The 19236-nt window shown below is 42.9% G+C and overlaps 1 protein-coding gene across 4 annotated transcripts in view; it reads left to right on the forward strand.

The window, feature by feature from the left end:
• The window catches only part of ATP8A2 (ATPase phospholipid transporting 8A2), a 320133-nt gene that overhangs the window by 293434 nt on the left and 7463 nt on the right, over positions 1-19236 (forward strand). For 3 of the 4 annotated variants that reach the window (XM_071434041.1, XM_071434040.1, XM_071434043.1), the window contains one exon: positions 13060-13151. The exons of the other annotated variant lie outside the window; for it this stretch is intronic. In XM_071434041.1, the coding sequence (XP_071290142.1) occupies positions 13060-13151 (92 nt within the window). The remainder of the gene's footprint in view (positions 1-13059; positions 13152-19236) is intronic. 4 annotated transcript variants of the gene reach the window in all.

Here is a 19236-nt window from a genome sequence, read left to right on the forward strand (position 1 = left end):
GCTTGGAGCTGGTGTGCTGTGCTTGTGTTGTGGCCTCCCCACTCCTCTTCAGAGTTGTTCTGTCTTTTATCTCTTTTGTTTGTCTCATGGCTCTTTCACACCTGCTAGAAATCGTGAGCTTGTCCAAAGTGAAGGGTGAGGGTGGGAAAGAAATAGAGTGGGAGCTTTCTTCAGTTAGACTCTCTGGTTCATGTTCCTTATTTTTAAAATATTTCCTTGAAGCTGGTGGAAACGTGTGCTAAGGTGCATGCTCTGCTCTCCCCTCCTGCCCACAGCCCCATTGCTCTTGGGGTATTTCTGGCAATGTAACTCTGTGCAGGAAGGGAAAGTAACAGGATTCCTCTCATTTCCTATAGGAAATAGAGAGCTTTGTAAAAACTGCACGAGTCCATCTGTCACCTCAGTCCTTGGCTGGAAGTGCTCCTGAGAACATGCCCATTAGGTGCTGGTTTGTTCAGGCAGCTGTGGAAGATAAGCTGGCTGTCATCGGGGTCTATTTTCCTGGCCTACATGGTGGACACTGGTTTTGTTCAATGTTTTTCACAAACAAACAACAAAAAAACTCACACCCAATCATAGATAAGAGCAGGATTTAGGGAGCTAATTGCTTTTTTCATTTCCTAGATCTTAGACAAAAAATGAGGTGCAAGATCTGAGTGTTCAGAACTAGTCTGCTAAACAAAAAGCAGCTTGCAAACCCTGGAAAGCAGTGAGTGCATCTAGACTTGCACAAGAGGATGCCAACAGTTTCCTGTGACTCAGCTGAATTGCTGTTAAATATGGCAGATATCACCTGGGTCCTTGCTGTGCTTGGGGAAGGAGTTCTAGGTGAGCTGTGTGTGCCACTCGATACCTATATATTCATATCCTGTCTCAGAGGATCTTCACCCAGACAGCTGTTCTTGCTAGGCACATTCTTCTGGAGTAATAAAAAATGTCCTCACTAGTTATATCTTTCTGAATCTTAGGCCCTTTGAACAGTTTCTAAAATTGAATTTGCTTGTATTGCTCTAAAAAAGCAGGTGCACATTTTTGCTGTGGCTGGGAATGAACAAGGCAAGTGGTTGATGAGGAACTGTTTGGTTTGTGCAGGGCAGAATGTCAGCACCCTGGGCACTACAGCTGGGTCCCAGAAACCTTGCAAAGAGCATTAGAGTGATGCTTGGAAATTATAGCAAGTGTATAATCTTGAGCTTTAACAGGTCATGCTCTTATTCCTTTATATGTCTCATCAGGACAGCTGAAAACTTAAGTTTGGTGGAGGCTGGGATGCTGAAAAGTCAGATAATTCCAAAAGCAGGGAATTAATCAGGGTGAACATGTAGCTGGAAAACTGGCAACTCCAGAAATAGCTTGAGAAGTGGGAGAGTGAGTGTGCAGTGAGGGTCTATGGTGGATCCCATGCCATGCTTGCCTACCTGTGGAAGATGAGTACCCACACTTGCCCTCCCCAACCTGGGCACATGGCAGTGCTGGGCTGGACTCCAGCCCAGCTGTGACATGAGCACACTTTGGTTAGGAAGGGAGAGGGGCTCCCTGGCACTCTCATGTAACAAAAAGCAGGATTTAACGCTAAATTTTCATGAATTTGGAGAGGTGAGAGGGGCAGCTCATGAGCCAAAGCAAACATGGACATGAGGAGACACCTGCCCAGCAGATTTAATCATGTTAACATGTAAAGATTTACACAAAGAAAACAAACAAGGTTTGTGTTCAAAAGCAGCATTGAGTTCAGCTGCAGAGATTTTTGTGTCTTTAAATAAGTTTACAACTTAAATCTTGGCTCGTAAAGGGCCAAACCTTCAAGTCCTCATTCATTTTTCACTCCATCTACCCTCTCATTGAAGTCAGCAAGAGTTCAGGTGGAGTAGAGCCTGATTAGGCACCAAAGCAAACTTTGCTTTGGAAACCCATGTCACTTTATTGCTCCACTGGCCAACTAATGGAAAGTGAGCAAAGCTGTGCAGCACCCTCTTTGTGACAGTAAGTTTCCTGTTCCAGAGGGTTTCTCTGTCTTGGAATTGCCAGAGAGCTCCCTTTGAAAGTGGCTTTTTGGTTGTTTTTCTGTCCTGTTATTAATTGGTTGGTGGGCAGGATTAGATTGTTTGATACTGAAGAACAATGTGGCTTTCATGATTTGCATACTTTACAAGGAGCTGAAGGACCTCTCTGGGCTGTTGCAGAAAAGTGCCCACATCGCTCAAGTGTTGGGAAGAATTTCTTCTAATGAGTCAGAGATCTGGAGGGCAGAGTCTTGCCTTGAACAAAGGTGAAGGGAAGTGACTACAGACCTAGCAAGGTATAGCTGCAGTGTGTGTTTGCACAGCATTTTCTATATGCCCCTTTACTCTGGCTGCTCTCAGACACCCATTGGTGATGGCTGTGGTGCCACTTTCATCTCCGTATCATAAAACAAATACTGTTTTTTCCAGTGCACCTAAAACAGCAGCTCCCCACAGTCTCTCCTTTGTCTGTCTTCAACAAGGAGACATTCTGGTGTAGATTCTCTTTCATTTTAGTACTTCTCACCAAATCTAACCCAGTTTCTTTGGTGAAAAGTTCATGACCAGCTCTCACCCTGAGAGCAAGTTGTATTATCTATCTTGGCCTTGGTTTTATTTGGTGTGGGAGGGCAGGTGCCTGTCTCATTTCAATAGCTGTGTAACATGGTAGGCAATCAGTGAGCTGACACAGGCATCGGTGGAAATTTCCCTGCTCCACAGGTCCCTGGGGAGGAGCAAGAGGGCAACACGGGAAACTTGCCTTGGACTTGTGGCCGTGCAGAGAACTGAGTGGCAGAGGCCCAGCCTCTCACTGGCAGAGGCAGAAATGGTGAAACAGACCTAACTTTTAAGAAATAAATGAATGAGGTGAGGACCTCCTGAGGAAGAGGTGGGCTTTTTCATTAGGATTAAGAAGAGTGAGGCTTGGGCTCATTGTATTTCAAAGTACTCTGTCTCTCTATTGATGCACCCCAAGTTACATCTACTGGAATAGGGAGACCATGCCATTGAGGCTCCTTTGCATCAGCAGGTGCAGTGAATCTTACTTGGATCAAACTCAGTCTTGTGCTTTCAGCTGGTTAAACAGCATGGGATGTTTGGAGCCCAAATTCTTGTTTCATGAACATGTTGACTTCGATGTATTTACTCAGGATGTGCATGACTGTGATCTGAATCCAGCCCATACACTGCAGCTGAGCATAAAATGAGGTTGAAGAGGGGAGAGGTGTATTTTGGGTTTTGAGGTCTCAGCATCCTTTTTATCAATTTTTCCAGATGTTCTTCGCACCATTTCTGGGAAGGAAAGGCAAGATTTCTCCACCAGCATACACAAGAAAGTGACTGGCATATTTATGATTTTTCCTTGCAGCTTTTCTAGTAAAAAGATATTAGACTCCTTTTACTAGCAAAAAGCACATAAAATTATATCAGTGGGGTTTTTTTTTTTAATTCTTTGATTCCATATGGTAAACATTCATGTATGGAAGGTGGAAAAGCATAATTTTCTTTTATTCCATGCTAGCCCTTTATCTCTCTCCCTTCTGTCCCCTATCAGTAAGGATTCATCACATTATTTCCTCATTTTAATATGTACCATTTATTTCTGACATTTCTAACCCATGTGTGAGGCACTTGAAATTACCAGGTTTGATTCCACTTTGGGGATGCTGTGGGGCAGAAGACAGAAAAGGATTCGTAACATGGCCAGAGGTCTGAAGGGGGATTTACCATGTTCCCACTGGCACTGGGGACCCAAGGGCCTGCTTGCTAGTGCAAACCAGTTAGAGTTGACATTCCCCTTCTCCAGTGCAATTAATTATTTGCCATCCTGGTTGTAGCTATCATGTAACCTTGAGGGAGATCCAGTGCACAAATAGGGTTAAAACCTGGTGACCCGGAGAAGGATTTAGAGCTGTGATCAAATCTGCTATCAAAGTCAAAGTTGATGGAGGTACAGTATTAGAACAAAGGCCAGAATGAAGTTGTAAATTGAAAAGAAAGATTAGGAAAAAGGAACATTACAAGATGAGAGTTAAAACTGATTAAGGGGCCAATCTCTCTGATGCCTAATCCTGACTTACTGGGTTGGGCACTGAGGATCTCCACAGGGGAGGGAGGAAGAAATCTTCCCTCCAGGCTGCACAGCAGGAGAACTGCTCCATAACAACTGTTCCAGCCTAATGGCTTCAGCAGTCTGCCTAGACCCTGACTCCTCTGCTGGCTAACCCAGTCTCTGAAGAGAGGCAGGACAGTCTGCATTCTCCTCACTGATTTGCAGTAAAGAATAAAGTGCCAAGTTAAGCGTAGCAAGAACAAGAAAACACAAGTTGTGCTAGGTGTTAAATATTTAGTGGACAATTACAAAATACTTAAAAGCTTAAAAAAAAGCAATTTGGGTTGCTTTTTGTTTTCCAGTTCAACCAAATGTCCTGGGCTGTGCTCTAAACTGTGTTCATGAAACTTTCAAGGTTCATTTTTTGTTGTTGCCCTGAGCTGTTCTTTAGCTTTTCTGTAAAGAAAAGTAAGAAAAAAAGCTGATAGGAGGAGTTTAGAGTTTTTAAAGACAGAAGTAATCTTAACTTCAGTAAAAGTATATAAGTGAACTTCTAGTAAACCAATACGTTTAGATTTTTTTAAAAATCCACACACAAAAACCCCAAACCAGAAAAAATCTGTACACAGAGACCAAGCATGGAAGACTTCACCCTCCAAGGTGACTACTTCTGAAAAAAATGAGTGAGTAGGAAAAGAATGTTGTGATTGCAACCGTATTGCCACCTTATCTGTAAAGGATATGACCAAGCACCCAGTAGAGTAAGTGCAAAGTGAGGCACTTAGGGACAAGAAGTCAACAGCACTGATACCAAAAGGAGGGTAGCTGGAAAGCAACAAGCCACTCTTAGCCTTTTCTGCTTCTCAGACGTTTAAATTGGGTCAGTTCCCCTGTTTTGAGAAGGCTGATGGCAAAACTGGGCAGCTTCAAGTTTTGATTTAAGTTAGTTGACTTTAGGACATCTGACAATGATGTCTGCCTTCCACCCCCCCCAGAGAAATGCATATACAAGTGCTTAGTGTTTGCAGTGCTTGGAAATGAAAGGTACTTTAAGCAGAGAGAGACCTCCATTATTGTTTTAGGATTGCTGCATTTCAGACAGGCATGTGATGTTTAGCACTGATATTTTTAGATGGTATTTTTTAAAGGTGCTTGGTCTTTTTACAGTGGGCTCACCTTGACTGCACATTGGGTGCCCATCAAACCTGCACTGTTATTCCTTCTTGGAGCTGGCTGGCATTGGGTTAGGGTTAGCTTCTGGCAGCTTCTCTTAGAGGCCACCCCCATAGCCTCCCACTACCAAAACCTTGCTATGCAAACCCAATATCATTCTAAGTAGTCTTTGAAAGAAGTTTAGGAATAACAGTCTCAAAAATGAAGGCTAGAATGGATTGTCCAAGTGATTTTAGGAATCAAAAAAGGATCTGACTTTTCTGCCTTAAGACATTGTTATTGAAAAAAAAATGTAAATCATCTTTGCTTATCATGAAAAGGAAAAACTTTGTCCTGCTTTTAGCCATATTACTTTAAGGACCACCTTGAAGAGGATTCTGTGGATTTAGAGTGGAGAATTTGACCCCAGAACTCTGTATATGATCTGTGTGGTGCAAATGGGGGCTGACTGAAGCTCACAACATGTCCTGGCCTCCATCTGCTGCTGCAGGGTGATTCTGCCATGGGTACAGTCTGGTGTGGCAACATGGGCAGACCTGGGAGCACCTGCCCTGAGTGCTGCTGCTGCAGATGCTCCTCCATGCAGACCTCTGGGACACAGAGGGAGAGCTGCTGTTTGGCTGGAGTAGCCTGCTGCCAAGCCAAGTCACAGCCTGGAACAGCAGTGTTTCTTCAGGGCTTTGGTGAGGGCCATGCATCCTTGGGTTCCTGTTGATGGGGCTGCTAGACTGGCTTAGCAGTTTCCCAAGCCACTCATTGCCAGCCGTGGTCATCCTGCCCATCTTTGCCCCAGCTGCTCAGCTGAATCAGCTCCACTGTTTGGATCCATGTGATGTCTGAGCTGAAAGAAGTGGGGTGATGTGGGGAGCACTGTCAGGTCACTGACTGGTGAGGGCAGGAGCTGCTTTAGCCATCCATCACCACCAGGACATCCATGGGGCTGCTGCTGAAGGTATTTAACACTCTTTTAACCATTTCACATCCAGGCAGGATAAAAAACTTGCAGCTGCATGTGTGCTGAGCTCAATACTCCATGTTCTCATGGACTGGAGAGCTGGCTGCTCTCAATATGCTCCAAATCAGCCTTGCAGGGCCACACATCCAGATACATTTGATGCTTATCAGGCATTTTGGCTGGATAATGTCAAATACAATTTATAAAGAGGGAAGGTTGCTCTGTGGCTTTCACATGTGCTTTGGAAGTACCTGGAGGGGAGCTTGTTGCACTAAGAAGTCCTGGAAGTGCTACACCCTGGCAGAGGGTAAGAGCTCAGCTTCTCTGGAAAGCTGGCTGTTGCTGAGCCCTCAGCAAGGACTTGGTACTCCTTAAATCCTGGCTGGCTGCTGCAAGAGTCACCTCTGACAGGTAACTTCTGGCACCTCCCAGCCTGCTAGTGGCACAGGCAGCACTTCTGTCTTCATTCCTCTGTGGTTTTCGCCTGGTGACCCTTTGGTGTCCTAGTGGTGGGTTTTTATTAATGGTGTGCTGAGTATTTACAGTAAAATGCAAAAGAAGCATGGTTTGAGATTTCTATTTCAGCTGGATCCAGAGTGATTAAGGAGCAGTGTTTGTAGACGCTGACTCTGCAAAGAAAATGCTGGGGTTTTTTTTGTTGTTTGACTGTTTATATGCCTCAGACACTTCCTTGTGAAATGCTCCAGAGATTTCCTTTGATTACATTGCCGCTTCATTATCAGTAATGCCTGTTTGCCTTTTAAATTAAAAAGACCTCCTACTCTGACCTCAGAGTAAAACATTCCTGCAATCAAATGTAGATAACCAAAAATAACATCTCCTCTTTGTGGATCGAGAGAGGGAAGCCAGCAGAAGCCCCTCGTTGCCACTTTGGCAGTTGTGTAGGAGGGTGAATCCTCGATGTGATGTCTCTGAAACCAGAGGATGGAGATACAATTGCTCTCTGAGCCAGCTGGGCCTTTCTTCCCCAGCCCTGGGATACTCTAGGTGTTTGAGCATAGAGTTTTGCTGAGCCCTCAGCCTTAGTGTAACTTGCATTTGTGATTATTTGCGTGCTTTAATTTTGAATTCCTGATCTGAAATAATGTTGTTTTTAATGTTCTCCTTATGCTGAGCCTATGCTAGTTATGTCTCTGCCCACTGTATAACTTCTAACAATTCTAAACTAAAAAAACCCACGTTAAACCAAGGCCTGGGGTGGTTCTGGGGGGGTGCCCTCATCCAGCAAGGACTATCTGAGGAAGAACAATAGTTTCCTCTGGCCAATTACAGAGGTGTGGCCACAGCCTCTGCCTGGTGTACAGTTCTTGCTCTATGTCTGCCAGCACTGTGATCGATGCTGTAAGCCTTTAAGCAGTGTTATGTTGCATGAAAGGTGAGAGATGGAACTTGTGAATAAATCCTCAGGAATACATGCCATGTCCTAGCAGCCAGAGAGGGATCTGCGAGGCCTCTCTGCCAGGTGTACTTGGGGAGAAGCCATTGTGCTTGAACCTCTGATTCTTCTTCAGAAGACACGTAAGGGAGTTTGAGAGCCAAGAGACTGAAATGAAAATGAACAGTCTGCTTGTAAAGGATTTGGTGATTATAATTGATCAAAGCTGGAGAGGTCTGCTTCAGACCTTTCTTCTTGCTCTTTTTATTTTATGTTGATGTGATTTTCAGTGACAGAAGCATGTCAGCAAGAAACAGCAACTTTTTTGTAAGTTATTGTTTGAGATGTGTGGAAAAGATCAAGTATTATGTTTTAATTCTAAAATTTAAAAAGAGAGAGAAGAATACCCTCTTTTCCCCTCAAAATTCAATACACAGGCCAAGATGACAAGGACAGAAACTTGCTAGTCTTTTACCTTCTGTTTAGCCACATGGGATATTTAACTAAAACTTCTTCCCTCCCTCATTCTTTCCTGTCCCTGCTGTCACAGTGAGAGGGCAACACGTTGCAAGATGTTTCCTCCAACAGGAGAATAATGCAAGCCAGCCAGAGTTTCTCAGGCTGTCTTTAGCAGAGTGTGTGCCACTGGAAGCAAAGAGACTGAACAAGGGTTTACCTGCTATTTCTTTTGGAAATACTTATGGGTAGGAGGGAGGCTGTGGAATTAAGGACAGAACTTCAGCCTAAGCCTTGGAGGTTTAGATTTTCTGGTTTAAACCAAGCTGAACAATTATTTACCTGTGGCTGTCTGCTGCAGCACCACTATAGGGTGGAAGAACCAGTGATGTTGCACCTGCAGGCAGTGTAGTGAGGGCTTTGTAGGTGTTCAGATGATAGAGAAAACAGCTACAGCTTTCTTGTCCTCTGGGCTTACCCATGGACCCTGAGTATCTTGCACTGGAGAGCCAAGGTTCTGCCCTGAGTTCCTGGCATGTTTTTGGCACGGGGTGGCAGCTGGGAAATGTGCTTGTGTGCTTCAGTTGTGTCATTTCCAGCAGCCCTGGTAAGGCTTCACTAGGCACCCTTCTTCCTTCTGGAAAGGGGAAAAGCAGAAACAAACCAAATAATTTCTAATGTCTGTATCTGACCGAATTCTTCATAATCCAGAAGGGCAGTGAATTAAAACCAGTGGCAACTGAGTGTATTTGCCTGTTTGGTGTGCTTCTGCTCTGTATCTCCTCTGGCAAATTGTAACAAAACACAAACAAGAATTCAGTTTTTGTAAGAGAAGGAGGGCTCTGAATTTCTATTTTTTCTTTTTTAACTGGGATATGCATGTGTTTTCAAAGGGAAGATCCAATTTTAAGAGACACCTGCATCTACTTTAACCTTCCGGTCTTTGTGATCCCTGCTTTTGCCACCAGTCAATTAATGGACTCAGGAGGACATTCTGGGTCAAACTATACCAAATACCCCAAATCCTCATTAGCGCTAATTAGTGCTCAGTAGATTAATTGGTGGCGAAGCTCATCTTTTTTTAATTACTTGAGCAAATGAGACAGCAGGACCTTGTGGTCAGCTTTGAATTATTCTGTTTGTTTTGATGCATCTCATTTGAATGTGTAAAGCCAGATGTTTGTTGCCTGGATTTAAGGGCTGTTTGCTTTTGTGAGGGATAAGAAGAAGAGAATACAAAAATAAAATGAAGGTCTCCGTTGACACCTTAGAGCAATTCAGATAGGAAGATGGAAGAGTTGTTTTATTCATGGAATTGAAAGCATTGTTATGAAATAACATGTTGCCTTTAGTTTACCTTTTGATTTGTCATTCACTTAATGAATTTGTGTGATGTTGCTAGCACAGAATTCTAGGCAGGCAGAAGTCATCTTGACTCTCTTATGAAGCCATCACAAAGGTATTCCTGGCCTAAGGTATTCTGCATTATTGATAGCAACTAAATCTGATTTTGGCTGACTTGACTAATGATTTTTTTAAAATCTTTTTTTTTTCATAGAAAGTCTCAGAATTGGGACCTTTTGACAGTTTTTGTTCTAGTCAAGTATATATTTAGTTCAAAGCATTTTGTCTGTGTCCTTTGTCCTTCATATAATTAGAGATAGATGGTGCCTCTCCCTTACCCCCTCAGAGGTCACTGACTAACCAGCTAAAGCATATTTCACTGTTACTTTCCATGTCACTGACTTCCATAAGAACGTCTAGGTTTGTGACTTCTTCCATTCTGACAAGATTTTTGAGTTCCTGAATATGAACACCACTGTCCAATAATCAGAGTGTGATCTCATGATCTCTTATCCTTTTGTCTCAATGCATCTGAAGATGCCGTCCTTAGACCCCATGGGAGTGTTTAGGCCCTGGCTCGGAGTCACTAGAAAGCAGAATTAAACCTGAAAATCATGGCTAATGCTTGGGATTGATTTACAAGCAGTATTTCTCTGAGCAAGGCCTAACCTGTTGCATGTGAGCCCAGTGTTGTTACTTTTGCATCAAAGTGTGAGGCAGAGAGAGAAGTCTTCACTTTGTTACCTGTTAGCAGCAGGGCAGAAACTTTTTCTGAAAGCAGGGACTTGTATGAGTGCAAACACGTACTAGTTAAGAAAGCCACTTCACTTTCCTTTCAGGGATTTTATTGGGAGATCTAATACCTGTAAGTAAATAAAATACTCATCCAGTTCAGAAGAACTGTGTTGCATTACCTTCTGTGTATTAAAGGTTTGTTTTATAGTACTTGACTAGTCTTGACTTGCAGTCTATTTAGTCATCCCTCATACTTAAACCACAAATTTCTAATACTGCTGTGAGCTTTTCTTTCTCTGCATAGATGCAATCCAGTATCATTTCCCAAACGGGAAGATCAGATGTGACTTCAGTTTTGAATTTGTTGATTATAATTAGCAATATCAGAGATAGTGTAGCTTTGGCATTCTTAGAGCTGCAATGTGTCACTCCTGTTCAGAGATCCCTTGACAGCAGGCTTTCCTCCACATATTGAATGCAGAAGCCTGGGGGGCTAAGCATTACTGGTCTACACTTCATCTGTTGCTGCATGGTAGACAAGCAGAAAAAGAATTTTTCCTTGTGAGCTTTTCTGCTGTGGTTAATTCCATTCTCAATGTAAGAAATTTTGTGGAAAATATAGCTTATTTGTCCCTTACAACAAGTATTTTTGATTGGTTTAAGTTTCCTTTTTTAAATCACCCTCATACTTTTTTAAAGCACCCTCGTCTTCTTACATGTTCTTTGCCTGCAGAACATGAACAGGTATTGCACTTCTGTCATTCACAGGACAGCAGTGTGTTCAGACAGTGTTTCACTAAACTAACAAGTTACCCAGCAGTCTCCTGCAGTCTGCAGGAGGTTGTGCAGTACAGCATCACTGATAGTGGCTGGTTCTGCAGGTTGTCAACTTCCTAAGCAAGGGAGGTTAAAGGTTAGAGAAGTCTCATGTCTTGCTTTTGTGCCTTCCATTGCATCACCCTTACCTGGTGATTCTTTGTAGTATGTGTTTTCCACCATGCTGCCTCCTTGGAACAGGTATAAACTTCTTTCTGTATGTACTAGATTTTCTTATAGCCAGAAACTGATCTTAGTTTTTTTTAATCACTTGGGTCCTCCAAGATTTTTAGAAGCTTTCATGCTGTAACCCTAGTTTTAATGGAAACCTCTGATCCTTTCTTCTTTGAACACATGCAGGTCTCCTGAGCCAAGAATTGTTAGAGTTTGTTTGACAAACTCAGTTGGAATCAATACTTTTGCTTCAAAATTTATTATCAACTTCTATTTTATGTTGAGGGAATACTACTGACTGCAAGCAGGGAAAGCAACCTGCCATACTCATTGCAGGTGTGATTCTGTGGTGCCAGGGGAAGGAGGGGAAGAGACCAAGTGTCTGAAAATGTTTAGAGATTGTAAAGATTTTGAGGAGGAGTCCATAGGTTTTACAAGCTTCTAGTTCAGATGTGTGAGCTTAGGGATCACAGGAAAATGAGAAGGATTCCACCTTGTCCTTTGTGGACACCTCATTATGCACTGAACAGAGGACTGTGAGCCTGGGTATTGCCCTAATGGACTATTAAGTGGAATATAAGCCTGCATGGCTGGATTACATATTACAGGCATCTCAGAAATTCTTCAGTTACTTTCCTGATTGAAGTTAGCAAACTGCTTCAGGGAAAGGGAGTTGTTTGTTTAAAGCTGTTGTTAGCATGTCGACAGCAGCAGCTGCGCTTGCTGGGATTTCCATTTCATACACCAAATGCATGTGAATTTGTAATCTAACCCAAGGAAGATACCAGCATTGGCATTCAGGTGTGTATCCATGTTTGCAGCATAATCAGTGCAATTGCTCCTTGTGAATAAAGATGTGAAAGAAAAAGCAGACTGGGAAAACGGAGACATGGTGTAAATGTGGGGCAAATGGGACAAAGGCACTGCAAGGAGCTGTACCAGCAAAGAGATCCCTTCTATGCACTAGCTCCATCTCAGTGTCAGGAACAAGGGCAAGGAGGAATAAACAGACCAATTGTGGAGAACTTCGAACAAAGTAGACTCTAATACCTTTCTGAAAATAATCTGATACTTAAGTTACTTGAGGCTCCAGTGCAATGAGATTTGAAGGCCTACGTTATTTTAAAACCCCATTGAACTTAGTGGGACTCATGTACGTAATTAAGTGCTTTGAAAGGTCAGGATCTTAGTCGTAATTTTTTAACTCTGGGCATCAAGTTCTTGATGAAGCAAGTGTTGTTTTTTCATAAAAATCGAAGTGGAGAGTGCCTCTAATAATTCTTGTTGGTATGTTACACCTATTGTAAGCGTACTGTGTTTTTCATCTTAAGTTGGTATTTTCTCGTTTTGTAAATTCAGCAGTAATTTTTTCAGGCCTCTGACAAGAACTGTGTAAACCAAAGAGGTTTTTAATAAAGGAAACTGGATAGAAAGTTTTCTTTCCATATGGGAGGTTGGTTAAAGTGAGACCATTCTTTAGAAGGCAGAATTAACTATGGGTCCTACCTTTGGTTGCTTCAGGCCATTTTGCAGGTGTGATAGAAGCCTTCTACCTGTGCTAAGCGACAATGCTTTGCTCCTTCTCTCTAAGGCAGTGTGTGTATGCTGTGATTCATGTGCATAATACTAAAGAGAAATCTTCTTAATGTTCCATATCACTCGATGTCAGACTTCTGATACGGTTCGTAGTAATTTAGAGGCATCACACATTCAGAAATCACAATGATGGTGATATTAGGGATGAACTGACCAAAAGTAGATTTATACAGTGTCCTTAGAAAGGAAGAGTTCTCTTGATAATGTGCAGTTTAAAGAAAGAGAAAATTCTTTTTCATGCTACCACCTTTAGCACTGACAAAGTCAAAGCTGATAAGTACTTTAAATACAGTTGACTCTTACCTTGAAATGATCTGGTTACTCACTGGTGTGTTTTCTCTCTTTCTGTCTCCCTTAGCGTGAACGAACGTGACCATTTGTTAAAAAGGCTCGGCAGGAAAACTCCTCCGAGCCTTTTCCGTGCTCATTCTGTCCAGCAAAGCGTGTCACGTAAGTAGCGGCTCACGTCCGCCTCTGTTTCACAGCCTAGCCCCACGTCAGGGAAGCCAAGGGTGATTATTTTTTAATTAAATTGTAGGTAGAGATAATCTAGCGCCGAGGCTGAGCTGCCAAGCAAGACACGTACATTTGGAAGTGGAATTAGTGTATCTGGCCCTAGGCAAGGGGAGCTCAAATGTGGTTAATTCCCTGGGATTCAATCACCAGGCCCAAATGATAGAATCCCAGTATGCAGGTTCTCTAAAGGTAGAATTCTGATAGTCTTAAGAATAGTCTAAAAATCAAAAACTCTGCATAAAGTAAACATTGTGGTAGAGCCTAGCTTTAATAGAAATTATTTCTGTATGAAATGTCATGTTAGCTGTGGTTAGCTGAGAATACAGAGATGTTTCAGGGATGCCATTAGGGTTCTGTGTGTTGCTGGTGAGGAAAGCCATGGCCTGCAGATCTGCTTCTCTCCCTCTCCTCTCCCTCTTTGTCCGCTGCTGGGAGAAGAGAAACAACATCACAACTGGCTACTACTGCTGCTTCAAATCAGTGGCATTTCTTGTTGATGTAGAAGTCATCCATTTATTTGTCTTCCTGTGTCTGCTGGACCTGATGGGCTTTTGTCAGTGTTTTAAAGGCTTCCACAGTATTTAAAATCATCTCTAGCAGCTCTGCAGGCCAGATGCACCAAAGGACCAAGCTGTCTTGAGGGACCAGGGAGTCCAGTCAGCCCTTTCTAGTGAGCATATGCAGTCTCTCTTGTGATTGGTATCAATAGGCTTATTTATTAAAGAAAGTAACTCCCTCATTGTGTAGTGCTGCTGCACCCAGGGCAAGGGGCAGACACTCAGGATTTGGGGTTTGTATTGCAATTGCAGTAGGAAGTGACACCCCTGACTGCCCAAGAATCACAGAGGAGTCAAATTTCATTGCTGCCTGTATCTCCTTCTGTAGCAGAACTGTTACGGCTCAGGCCATGGAGGCAGGGCTGGGATAATACCTGAGGTATTCTTGTTTTCCATGGGAAATTTGACTAGAAGGGTGGGACAGTGATAGATCTGATAGTGTTTGTCCTTGATAGAGCCATTGGAAGGCTGCCATCACTGTCAAGGGATGTGGGGTCTTTCGCAATCAATCCCACTATGTCTGGGAAGAGAGGTCAGTGAGCAGAGCAGCCCTGTGGACCACATTTCTGCAAGGATTTAATCCTTTGTACAAAGGAGCCAGGGATGCTGATAGCAACATGGCTTTGGGCATGCAAACATGCTCTGAGATTCCAAAAGCAATGATTGGCAGAAGAAATCCATAAAATGCACAAATAAATGGCTGTCAAAATAGTCTGCTGTGCAGACTGAACCACAATCTGAAACCTGTGAAGGAGTGCAGAAAGGAGCTATACCAGGGGGTAACTAGTCAGACTTAAAATGTGCTTTTAGTCTCAAAGAACACATCATCAGGTTGTTAGTAGGCAAACAGTTATGGGGAAAGAAAAATGAGATCAAAATAAACCCTAATTTGGATAACCAGCTTCCCTATAAATGCAAATGATTAAGTGCTAAATGAGTCAGGCCAGTCAGGACAGGTTACAATCAGCAATCTGTTTTTCACATGAACATAAATTTTGACTGTGAAGCTGTTAGGATTGAAAGATGATTTTTGTGATGTATCCATGACTTCTGTCATCTGTTGTCAAATATTATTTTCCAGTGTTGCATAACTGCTATATGTACAAGGCCATGTAAAATCCAGGGAACATATGTGCTGTTTTCACAACCCTGGATTGTACAAGTGTTTACTAAATGCTAGAAATCTTCAAAGCAAAGAGTTGATGAATAGGGCAGTAGCCTTGACATGCCAGGCCAGTATCTTAAATCACACTACAAGCACTCTGTTTGAAGTCTTGAACTGTTCATGTGTTTCCACCAGGCCCTAAATTCCCAGGCTGTGAAGACCAAAAATTGCTTTTGTGACTTCAACTCAGAATCTGTTGCTTACATATAAAGGAGGAAAATGGTTTGTTTAGTTAGAGCTGACAAAAGCTTAAGCAAATGGATTGCCTTGGTCCCAACAAGGAATGAAAATGGGATTAAATTTGGTAGCACAGATTGTAAAGGTGCAGTACTGGGTTGGAAATTAGTTTATTTTTGACAGCAACCATTTCCAAATGCTTTGGGAGGAAGCAATGCCTAAACAGCTTTGTTTCCAGCTACATGGAAAGGAAAAAAACCTCACAGGGAGTTTCTGGGCTACTACTGGTGGTCAATGGTGGTGGCAAAGAGCTTACTGAGGTGAGGCTACACAGCTCTGTACAAGAGGCAGAAGCTCGCTCTGTGTGTTTCCTTAGCTCTCTGTTGGTGAGACAGCCCTTCTCCTAAAGCACTGGCACAGCACAAGACCTTAAGGCATGATGTGTGTCAGGGGTGCTCCCATACAGCACCAGGCTCCTGTGGGTCCAGCACCCGAAGTGGGCAACAGAGCCACACAGCCAGTGCCATGGCAGTGCCATATGGGAGTGCCAGCCAGGATTAGTCTCTCAAACACCTCCTCTCATTAAAGAAACTGGCTCAGAGTGGCTGTCTTGGAGAGTAGCCCTGTCCATTTGGAAGGAATGTCCTTAAGGTGAAACCTTCATGGCTGTTTTACTTGCTCTTTGTTTTTGTGTTCCTGAATTGTGAAGAGCTGCCAGAAGCATGAAGAAAATCTATCTGCTGGCTGTGCTATCAAAGATCATGTGTTTCCTTTCTGGGACATTTGTGAAAAGTTTAAATAAAAAAAGGAAGTCTGAAGCTCCTGACTTTAGTGGAAGAGTTGCATATGGTTGTCAAGCTCAGGTGCTAAAATAAAACCATCTCAGTGCAGCCTTGTAGGCAGTGCTGACAACACTGCTCCCCAGGCTGTGCTCACCTCCTGGTGAAGGTGCCTGGTGAAATTGGTCATTCCCCGCTGCCATCTGCTTTCTGAAATCTCTTAAGAATGAGCAGGAAATGCTACTAGGCTCCTCTCAGATGTGACTTTGGACCCTTCCCTTTAGCTTGTTGTGTGGCTCTCCCTTGAGGGAAGGAGCAATAATGATTTCCAAAAAGGGTTTGCTGGCTGTGAGGTTTTCCCCAGGTCTCCATCCAGGTTCTTCTCTTTTTTACTGCTGTGACTTTGTGAGAGCAGCACCTCTTTTAGACAAACTCTGTAGATATAAAAGATGGCTCTTGACCTCCCCTTTCCTCCTGTGTGACTGACTTGTATCACCTGTTCCCCCAGAGGATGGGAAGGGTACCCTTCATCCATAAGGAAAGTTCCACAGCATCCTTCTAGGGTGGTTTCCCTCCTGCAATGCCCCTGCTGGTGTTCAGTTATCATTTGTCTCAATGTGCTCTTTAAAAAGAGAGCTGAGTCTGCTTCCATTAAGCACGGCTTTGGCAGAGCTCCCTCTGAAACGCCAACAGCCATGCCTGAGTCAGGATTACTGCACTTGGCCCAGGCTTCCTATGCTAGCCAAGAAAATCCTTCTTCCTTTGACAGAATATGGTGATTTCATAGAGTAAATCTGAATGCAGAGCATATGGTTTACACCTTATTAATCAGTGGAGAAAAAGCACCTGTCATCTGAGGTTCGTTTCACAGTATGGGGGCTGACAAATAATAAATAATAATAATGTGTTCATGCTGAGGGTTCTAATCCCACCATTTATTCTCCACTAGCAGACACCTTCTTCCTTTCACTTTTCTGCTAGTGCATTTTTATTTGAAAAACAACAGGGGAGCTACTTGAGATGCTTTTTAAACTTTTTTTTCCTCTTATCTTGCTTGTGTTTGAAATATAATATACATTCTGTATTTTTTCCAAGCTACATGTTTGTTGACTGTTAAGTGGAGTTGCAATATTTTAATATAAATTTTGGGAAAAGAAATAGGAATAATTGGTTTAGAATTTGATGCTGTGGCATCTGACTCTTATTTTCTACTTGCAAATACCAGTAAGTTGGTATCTGAGACTAAAGAGATGGGACCATTTGTCAGGAATTCCTCTTGGGTCCTTAAGAAAACACAGGCATGGTTTATCAGAAGAGAAATTATTTACTTCAGTAAGCATTAGTCAAACTGTTCAAGATTTTAGGCAGCTTTCCCTTTCCCAGGTTAAATAGAAGATGGTCGCTGAGTCAAAGCTGAGTTAGCTTTCACTTTTTAACTGGTAAACATGCGCTGTGACATCACAGCAAATCTCCTTAAAAACTCTGCAGAACAAAATGTTTCGCCTGAGACAGAATTTGGCTGGTCAAGTGATACCACAATGTTGATTTTCATTGTGTCAGAGAGAGTTTTGCTATCCAAGAAGCAATATTTCCTAGAAGAGATTTAAAAAAAAAAAAAAAAAAGGTCTCTCACATCTCCCCAACCCCCTAAAAGTTTTAGTGGATTTGAATCTGGGCATTTTTCTCCAAAGGTAAACAAAAGGATGCATTTTATACTTTGGGCTGTAGTAAACCATAATACCACTGCAGTATGAACTAGTGAAATGCTGCAGCAGGTGAGAGTTCTGATGGGCTGCCAGTGACAAGTGCCCTCTTGCTGGCTGGCCTAAACAAATCCTGGGGCAGACAATTTGGGTGTGTCAGAGGAGAGTGCAAGGAGTAGAAGGCCTCTAAAATAAATCCCTGAAGTGACAAAAACTGTAAGCAGTCCTTCCATGAGGAGGTCTTCTGGAATAAAAAGAGCCCTCTGGACACTTTTTGGTCCTGGTCTTGGAAGCTGTTGCCATGAGAGTGCTGTTGAGCTTGCACAGACCAGAGCAGCCATTGCAGTGAACAGAAAAAGAGTGTTAAATGAGAGACCTAATGGGAGACTAGATTCAGATCTACTCATAGAATATCAAAGCTTTAAGAAAACCCAACAGGATGCTTTTAAAATTCAGTAGATTGTCTGATATCTGGTACCAGTGAAACCTTAGATTTGATGAGAATGTGAATCTCTTCTTAACAAATGAGCCCCATTGACAGATATTCAAAAGTCCCACTTTCCTCCATTAATAGAAAGTCTCGGAGTATAAAGGTCCTTCCTTCTGTGAGGGTGAGTGGGTTGTGCCCAGAAAGCCCCAAAGAAATGTGCTCTTTCCTTGGGCTGCTGCAGGACAGCTGAACAATAAGGGCCTTGTTCCCAAGGCAGGCTCATAGGTGTGGTTTTAAAACTGGAGTTGAGGGAAAAGTTCAAACTTCCGGAAAGTTCCCTAGTAACTGACAGATGGAAACTTTCATTGGTTTTGGACGGGGTCGGGAAGCAGTGGAAATGTAGAGCTGCTTGGGGAGTATGGATGGGACTCAAGCATTTGCAGCATTTTGATTCCACAAGGCACAGTCAGCTGCCTAAACAGCTTGAAGTTCAATTTTAATTGTAATGTGAATAGAAAAATGTAATATGAACTCATCTTCCTGTATAGAGATCTACAGGAAAAGTCTTACATGAGCTGCCAAATGTTGAGCTTCGGCTGAGAAGCTTGGGGGTCACAGCCTTTCCCATGACATGCACACAAAACCCTTGTTGCTGATATTCCAGGATGGATGAGGGACATGAACATGTGAGGATACCCCTGGTATTCTTAATCACAGATCATCTTAGTCTGAAGTTTCTTGCTGTATTAAGGTGTTTCCTATTGGTGTGAGAGTAGTGAACAGGTTCCTTTGACTGAATTTTGCATTGGCATTGCGGAGTGGTTGGGCTGCCTGGCTGTCTGCAGGCCTGTGGCAGCACTGGGAATAAGCAGGTCATGGGAAGATGACACCCAGGACTGACTTGTGTGGTCAGTGCTGGATTTGCAGCAGTTATAGCAGTTGAAGACTCCGTTACGCCGAATGATCTCATGGATAAGTAAATATGGCAAAGCCACCTCGATGCAAATCAGGCAATGGGACATGGGCTTCAGTCTTCTAGGGCTTAAGCTTGTGGTCTTTGACCAAGTTGACTTATCCATGGAGAATTTAGCCAAAAATGCTAACAGGATGCTGGCCCTTCACATGGAACAAACCTAGTGGAGGTGTTTGTTTAAGTGTGAATCTACCCTTTTTTAAATGAAAGCCTGTTTTGTGCATCGTACTTCCTT

Source organism: Agelaius tricolor, unplaced genomic scaffold (assembly GCF_023055355.1).
Source record: "Agelaius tricolor isolate 1412-34295 unplaced genomic scaffold, bAgeTri1.0.p SCAF_9, whole genome shotgun sequence".
NCBI lineage: Eukaryota > Metazoa > Chordata > Aves > Passeriformes > Icteridae > Agelaius > Agelaius tricolor.